This window comes from Plasmopara halstedii (genome assembly GCF_900000015.1).
Source record: "Plasmopara halstedii genome assembly, contig: Scaffold_2956, whole genome shotgun sequence".
Lineage (NCBI taxonomy): Eukaryota > Oomycota > Peronosporomycetes > Peronosporales > Peronosporaceae > Plasmopara > Plasmopara halstedii.
The window spans coordinates 1,545,621-1,553,710 of record NW_020189861.1 but is presented as its reverse complement, the minus strand read 5'-3'; the positions used below and the strand labels follow the sequence as shown (position 1 = coordinate 1,553,710).

Genomic DNA, 8,090 nt, shown 5'->3' with positions numbered 1-8,090 from the left:
ACTCAAGGCCCGGACTCTAGGTAACTTGTGGAACCGAACAGCAAATAACCTGTCGTGTTCACATGAGACATGTTCAGGGTCGGTCAGAACTCACCTGATTCACGTCTTCTGGACATGCCTCCATGCCAAGAGAATGTGGGACCACCTGATCAGAGAATGGGAAGGCTTCGGTGTCAGCTTTCAAGGCAAGCCTCTAGAAGCAATCTTCACACTTCGACTACAAACTTATCCAGCTCGATTGGCGCTCGCAATGGACCAATAGCTCAGTGATCTGTCTGCGGAGGAAGCAACGACCTTGATGTACCCAATGGCCAACATGGTGTGTCAATATATGTGTGTGATGTGTGTGGCGGCTGTCTGGCACAACCGAATCTAGGTCATGAACGGTAGCCCCTTCGTACGCGACAACCCGGGGACGCTTTTTAGAATAACAATGGCTCGCCTATCGACGGGACTCCGAGACCTCTGTATTCTCTTCGACACGCTATGCCCTAAGACGACGGACTCAGCAGTCGGGGTACTCAAGGCGATCGTTGCTATGATCACAAACAAAGCGGATCTCCCTGCAATCATGGACACGGTATACCTCCTCTTCTTCGACGGAGGGTCAAGGGGCAACCCTGGTCCAGGCGGTTCGGATTCGTTACTGGTGCGCATAACTCGCGAGGTCTCGACCCCTACGATGATCTGGTTCGCGTATATGGCTCATGGTCATTAGACTGCCATGAACAACAAAGCAGAATATGCAGGCCTGTATCATGGAGTTCGCTACGCAGTGTCACACGGATGCTCGCCGCTCTACGTGATCGCAGACAGCTCAATGATCATCGAACAGATTCGCAAGCTACAGGTCGTCGGCTGGTGCCATCACCCAAGGGCATACAACAAAATGGCAGATCGCGCAGCAAACATCGCAATGGATTCATGTCATTCCCAACAATGCGAAGGAAGCACCTCTCACCCAAACTGGGAGGCCATTGCGGAACACCTCAACCAAGACCTGCAATACTGGCTCCAAGCGTTCGGTTGCAGTGCTCAGCTGTCTTGGATGGAGCACCGTTCTAGAGAAGCTAGATCTCGGGACTTCTTCCGAAACCCAGCCGGCGAGCCGCCTTTGGCGGCTGAACGCCGGCTCTCTCCTAGTCGAAACGCGTAATAATGTAGTGTAGCTAAGAGAAAGGATAACGTCGTTCATCTATATGTAACACAATATATCTTACCTTCATCATCATCATCATCAATTAAGTGAGAGGGGCGTTGGAAAAGATGTCAAAAAGCTTGATAGGTTATGATACGTCGAGCCCTGGCGCAAGTTCGTGCAACCATATAAAAGTCGAGAGAGGTTATATCGGGTTGGTATCCGGTTTGTAGCGTTCCAGTGATAGTTGAAGCTCGAGAGCTATTGATTTCGCTGATATTGCCGAACCAATTGAAAATCAAAGCTTTGCTGTATGAAGCGGTTCCCGCTATGACTCCGCTACAGCACATCTTGTAAACATCCTTGCTCAAATATTGTGTCTGCGCATAGTCGTATGTTCGATATCTAGCAAATGGATGATTGAATTGTAGACTGTGGGTATGAAAAACCCGGAACTCAATTTGTTTAATTCTATATAGATCAGATAATTTCAGTCATATGGGCTATTCCTGACTTCGAGGCTCCGAATTCGAAAAAATCGAGTCTGCTTCGATACGTCATAGCCTATAAGAATGTCGTGCTCAATCCAAGCTTTTCAGGGAAAACAGTCTTTAAATTTTCATTCTCAAGCATTCTACCCACGTAATCAATTGCCTATCCATTAAATTATTGCTCGGGGTCGGCATCAAGAGCTTGTAAGTATCTCCTAGTTGGAAGAATTCATCACATTTGCTGATCCAGATACTCCTCCCAAAGTAGATCAGGTGCGTCATACTCCATTAAGCTCTGATAGCTAGTTATCATTGATGACTACAGCAATAATAAACTACTCTAGAATAATATCTTCTGTCACTACTGTTCACGTGGGCGACACTTTCAAGTCTCAACCATATTTCTAAACCACAACTACTTTGCCACTAATAAGATGATTCCGTTGACTTTAGAGTTGGTAGTGATAAAGGGAGCTCGACGCGTGATTGAGGGTCGATCAATATACATTTACCATGGCAAGTTTTGTTAAGCTTAATTCCACGAACCTCAGAATATCGTTGCCTCGGAGTATACACGCTTGGATTATTATTCCAAATATTTTTAATTCATAATATGCACTGTTTAAAAGATATTTTTTCGTTCGTGGATATATAGCTTTTCTGGTATTGCTGCTGACTTGCAGGACGTAATCAATCATTTTGATTACAACAACTCAAATTTCGAACCATTTTTGCGTATTTTTTACGCGAAATTCGTTGAGCTAAGTCAGTGAAGTCACGCTATCAAAAGGTTGAGCGTGGAAGCTTACAGCTCATAGAAAAGCGAGCATATTGGCTCTATAAAATGTCTAGAACCAGACCAAACCAATTTAACTGGCATGACTACTATCTCAATTATAATTAAATTGTGATTGATTTTGCTCAATCGCCAAAGTTCCAAGCTTGAATAATCGATAGTGCAGCACTAGATACAAAAATAAAGCACGCAACATGGGGAGATTTGATCAATAGATAAAGCGCAACACCGCACAGCATCAGATTAAAAACAGTGCATGGGACCACGAGACTCCATAGCGGAATTTTTTTGCACACGCGCTGCTCGCCTTCAAACGCGCCAGTTTCGTAAAAACTTTGCAATCGCTGTTCTTTTTCAGCGAAGCGATCCTTTAGCCTGTAATTACAAGTCAGTAGGTATTTAGCACCAAATTTCGTATCCATCACACAACTGGATGTTACCATCGACCCATTTGATCCTTATGCTTCAACAACAACGACTGGTGATATCGCTTTACGTTTATATGCACCTCAGGTGAAAATTGTCCCCTGATAATCCGCTTCTAAGACAGCAATACACAGATTTCAAATCATCACGGAATTTGAGCTACATTTTCGTCTAGCATACCGGAGACGGTCGGATACCCTTCATGAGCTCTGGATACGCCACGGTGAGATCAAAAACATACTCTGGATCCAACTTCTTAAAACACAACTCAAAACCCTTATAGCGGGGCTGTAGTACATAGTTCCATAACTCTTCACCTTGTTTTTCGGCATAGGCTTGACTTTTCTGAAGCGTCTTGTCATTTAACGCTGTTCCTTCAGGAAACATGGCAAGCCATGAGCCAATGTCTACTTCTCGATATGATTGGATTAACCTGGTTAACCTTATCTGATCTGTAGCCCAGTTTCGATTAACATACGGATATTGTAGTAGTAACATAGCCCACCCGACACCAGGAGTGTAACGAATTATACTCTTAAGCATAACTCGAATGCGATCATGCACACCATAGCGCAGTGCTAGATTCCAAAAGAAAATCCAATCGACTTCAGATCGATGATTGCAAATCAAAAGCATGTGCTCTTGCGGGTTAGATTGTGGAATTTCATCACCAGTAAGAATTATTTTGACGCCTCCAAGCAGCTCTAGACAACCGCTTAACATGGCAAAATATAAATTTTCAAAAAATCGACATACGTGACGACAGCTGCGAGCCGAGAGGATGTGACTCCACCTCAAAACTGTCACCGGCCACAGTAAGAAGGTGGTATTTAAGAAAGCGCAGAGAAAAAGCAGCAGTACGTAGCTGGAACCAATCACGAGTCCGGGATACGTCCAAGGAGGTTCAAGCTCAATACTTGGGTGTACAGCTTGATTAGGCACGTACTCATCCTCCGGCTCAAGTGCTGGGTCGATATTCCACCGCTTGGTGGTAGAATTGGCGGAATGCATTGGAATTGTAGGAATGTAACGAAAAGTAATTCTCTTCTATTTAATAAAGGGACAGACTCTTTTGACACATGATATGTACACATCAACTGCGTGATCGTAAATTAAAAATGGGTACATCAAATTGTAGCCAATGTGTTAACGGAGTATCAAGAACATGAGAAGAGCTTTTTAAATTCAGTTTACGGCGTCACTGAAGATGGTTATGTTATACGCGACGCAGTATGCGAGCGACGTAAGGAATGCGGCAGCGATATAAGCACTAGCATACTCTGTAAATCCTCCGTACATGCGGACCAGCTGTGCGTCCAACTTTTGTATCGGCAACATTGGAATGGCACCAAAGGCAAAGCAGTTGACTATACACGAAACAGCTACAAGGACGGCAATGGTCCAGCGACGCTGTGTCGTGTCCTCTTCGTCACTAGACGGAAAGTACGATGTGCGCTCGATGGATGTAAGCAAAGTGCTTACAAAGATTTTGAAAATGGTGTTAAAGGAGAGTGCGAGACCAACGACGCCTCCTTCCGAGCCTTCTTCAATGATTTCAGTAACGGGGACAAGTACTGCAAGAGCCATGACACCCGACGATATTCCATTTAAACCCGTTAAAATAATGTAAATGGCTGAATGGCGATACAAGGATGGAATCACGAAAGCAGCAATAAATAATTGAGGTACAACTACCATTGTAGGTGCCACAGCAAAGAACTTTCGCCACAGCATGTTGCGGAATCTCCATCTCCACAACAAAACTGCAAGTATCGTGACAAAATCGTTCAAGCTGTGACTTAACAACACTGATGTGCTATCCGCTGAGTCTGTCCATTGTCTGAGTGCATTTGACGCCATTGGAAAGGCAAAATTAAGGCAAAAAGCAAAACTCGCAATCACTACCAGAATTTTCCATACGGCTTTTTGCGTCGTAAGTTTCCAGTAACTTTCACATTTGCATCTCAAACTTTCTTTTTGGTACGCCAGTGGTTCATCAAGTTTTGCGAATACAACGATGATTGTAATAACAGACAGCGACATCAAAGCTGACAATATGAGCGCGATTTGGAGCTTCTCTACGACAGTCTGAATCACATACCCCAATAGTCTAGCCGAAATTTGTCCCGCCACTCGCGCAATCAAATACTCGGCCTGGAACACGCCTCGTCTTTCGAGGCTCTCCCGTTGTGATAAGGTTACAACTGCAGTGTGTACAGAACTAAAATTGATCATGGAGCCGAAGCTCACACCGCCCATAAGTAACATCATTATGAAGCTAAAGCTGCCACCCAATGCTTCTTCGAGAACCTCAGTGAAGAGGCAGCCGAGTCCAATGAGTGTTAAACACAACAGACTGAATGTCATGCCTAAAAACATGTAGGATTTGCGTCTCGAGCCCCAAAGCGGCACCGCGTCAGCGTAAAGTCCTACGAAAAATGCCATTGCAGCAGGCACCTCTACGAGTCGATCCATTGCCTCCGTCTGGCTCTCACTCAGCTGCAATTTGCTGCTTATCATGGGCAACAAACCGTAGCGAACGCCAATGTATACAAATGACGATGTAAACGTAGCAGCCACAAGACCCACGAACTCGGAGGAAAAGAAGCGCACCAGACCGCCTGAACGTAAGCCACCGTATATATCGTAGTTGTAGAAAGAATTTCCTGCTACAAAGCGGCTTGAAGGCAGCATGGTCGTCGATAGAATGACGGTCAAATAAGCGGACAATGGCGGATCATCTTTGGACCTGGGGTCATCACAGCGAGAAAGGCAACATGCCATACGAGAGGTTCAACTTAAAATAAAGTCTGAGGTAAAGTATGGCTACATTTTTGTTGGTGTTTTGTCAACTAAAACGTTTGGTTGAGGTCTTGATCCAACCAAGGATAAATGGCAGTGTCTTTTAAATTATATTGGAGTTAAGGAAATTTTACTTAAAGGTCGGTACCTAGCTGAACTGAATCTCGCTTACTATGAGATCGAATCGCCTGTCGTGCAGATTTCATCTGTCTTATTTAAAGTTTTAGGTCTTTCTGTGCTAGGGTACGAGCTCGCAAATGTAATCGATAGACGAAAAAAATATATCTTACGTGACCTGGCTCTTACTTGAACGGTGGATACTGAGGACTGGCTGAAGCATTGTACTGATGGAGCTGTGACTCTTTGTCCAATTATGGTTATATACTGTCTATATTACGATCCCACAAAAAACCGCAGAAATTCCGTTGTCTTTCACGAGTGGCAAGTATATGAGAGAATATATTTGCGTTTGATACGGCTGAGCGAAGAGCAGCGGTGATCTGAGCGACTTGGTGCCACTTTAGGAATATTTTTGATGGCTAAGTCTCATAAAACAGAATTATCTGTGGATATGATAAATGCCAGCTGCTCCGCGATTTGTATTCAAGACGCTGAAACAGCTTCTATCTCTTGTTGATCCCAACATGATAGCACAAACAGCGATCCAAAGGTTGAAAGTGGTTATTAAACAGCTGTTGTTTGCTGGCCGAAACAAAATGCTGGGTAGATGCCTACACGAACGTGTCTGCAAGAACCCAAACCGACTCTCGCAGTGAGATCGTTCCCGTTAACCACTCAAGTCGAAGGCAATGGAGCGGAAAATCTATCTCTGGGGAAGATAGATTGGTACGTCGTGATCTCGGACACGCCCAGACGATCATCAGCGTGCCACGACACAGTATCCCAGCTAGGTGTCTGAGGAAGGGCACTTGCCCAATACTTTCCAGGAAAAAAAATCATTTTTCAAATAGGAAGGTTGAAGCTACAGTGTTTGTATTTATAATCTTAGTGTACCGCGTGCGATCGATTTTTTGTAGAGAGGCAAATGATAAGTGGGTATCGTGCAAAAGTCGAGACTCTGGCTTCGGCGATGGCGGCAAACTCCGGTTCGAAAGCGGTTTTCATGGTCTCAGTACAGTGTCGGCTTGTGCTGAAGTCTTTGTGTCCGTCCTTCCAACGTCTTCGAGGATGCGGTGAATTTGAAGACAAATTTTGTGCCGCTGGGAACGATTATAATGCGAAAAGTGGAGCACAAGCGATCTTCTAGCTACAGAACAGCGCCATGGCACACGCACATATCATATCTATGGCAGTGCTACAACTCTTCGTCCTATGTGTATTCAGATCATCTCGATCAAGCGCCATGAGTCGGGCTCTCACGCAGTGCAAACCGACCAACCGTCCGGGGGGATCGTCCACATAAGACTTTTGCCAAAAAAAGATTTGTGCTCTATTGTACCTTGCGGTTGCTGAGGGTAAAAAGCCTTGGGGCGTCGTGTATTTCGTAGATATGTGCGATTCTCAAAGTTGTAAACAGCATTAATGATGGCAAAGACGTGATTGCGCATCTTGTGAAGGGGGCATTGGTCACAATGTCGAGAGTTCTGCTAAACATGCTGGTGATTTGAATAAAAGAAAGCGTTTCACGCTGTCTTTTCCTATGCAGGGCTTTTTAATACGACTTACAGCACGGCTGAAACGCCATAAATCTAGAAGTGGAAAGTTGAGTGCCAGGAACTATAATCAAATGCGCATTTGGTGAGTTATAAGACTATCATTGCAAGGTTTCGGAACACTATCAGCGTGGGCGTCAAGCTGTGAGGTGTTCATGTCATGGGAAACACCAAACAAAATAGCAAAGATATTGACAAGTGCAGAGCTCGGGGGGGCAGAAGCGGTAACAGAAAAATGTAATCTCATATTGCGGTCTTCCAAGTGTCTAGGGTGGCCAAAGGAATGAGCGATAAAATCTTGCAGTTTTTGAAAGTATAACGGATGAGACAGAAAACTACAGCTGGATGTATATGTGTGTAACTATGTGTAGGGCAAAATCCCGTTGTTACATGCTCGAAAATTTTGCAGACAGAGAGACCAGGATCCGGCCCTATTTTAAATGTCTTATTCTTGTGCGATGTAATGGTACTGCTGAGTTAGCAATACCGTGTGACACGTCTAATAAGAGAATCAATGAATTCCCACAGGTTCGTGGCATTAGGGTTTATTTACCTGAGAGACGTGAAGTGACTAAGCAGGTGTAGGGGATATAAGTCGCACCAGGTTGAGCTTTAAATAAGTTATCCATGGAGGACGTCCGCGAAAATTTGTAACTCGCTAAATAGTCCTGGAGTAAAAAATGCTAGTTATCTGCCATGTATCAGTTCAATATAATAACAACTGCGCTTAATCTTAACGGTGCAAAAATGGAAAGTAATCGTGC

At 44.4% G+C, this 8,090-nt stretch overlaps 3 protein-coding genes across 3 annotated transcripts; all 3 read right to left on the bottom strand.

The window, feature by feature from the left end:
* Positions 1-2,550: 2,550 nt before the first annotated feature.
* Positions 2,551-3,183, bottom strand: PHALS_06422 (lysocardiolipin acyltransferase; the record flags this gene model as incomplete). Its single annotated transcript, XM_024719706.1, has 4 exons — positions 2,551-2,800; positions 2,866-2,966; positions 3,032-3,106; positions 3,169-3,183. 4 exons carry the CDS (start codon positions 3,181-3,183, stop codon positions 2,551-2,553), a joined length of 441 nt encoding a protein of 146 aa, XP_024584978.1.
* Positions 3,184-3,209: 26 nt separating this feature from the next.
* PHALS_06421 (phospholipid glycerol acyltransferase family protein) lies at positions 3,210-3,862 on the bottom strand (the record flags this gene model as incomplete). Its single annotated transcript, XM_024719705.1, has 4 exons — positions 3,210-3,225; positions 3,294-3,555; positions 3,608-3,716; positions 3,779-3,862. 4 exons carry the CDS (start codon positions 3,860-3,862, stop codon positions 3,210-3,212), a joined length of 471 nt encoding a protein of 156 aa, XP_024584977.1.
* Positions 3,863-4,036: 174 nt separating this feature from the next.
* On the bottom strand, positions 4,037-5,545 carry PHALS_06420 (uncharacterized protein; the record flags this gene model as incomplete). The annotated part of the gene is made up of 1 exon (XM_024719704.1): positions 4,037-5,545. The coding sequence occupies one exon, from the start codon at positions 5,543-5,545 to the stop codon at positions 4,037-4,039; it is 1,509 nt and encodes a 502-aa protein (XP_024584976.1).
* Positions 5,546-8,090: the final 2,545 nt, after the last annotated feature.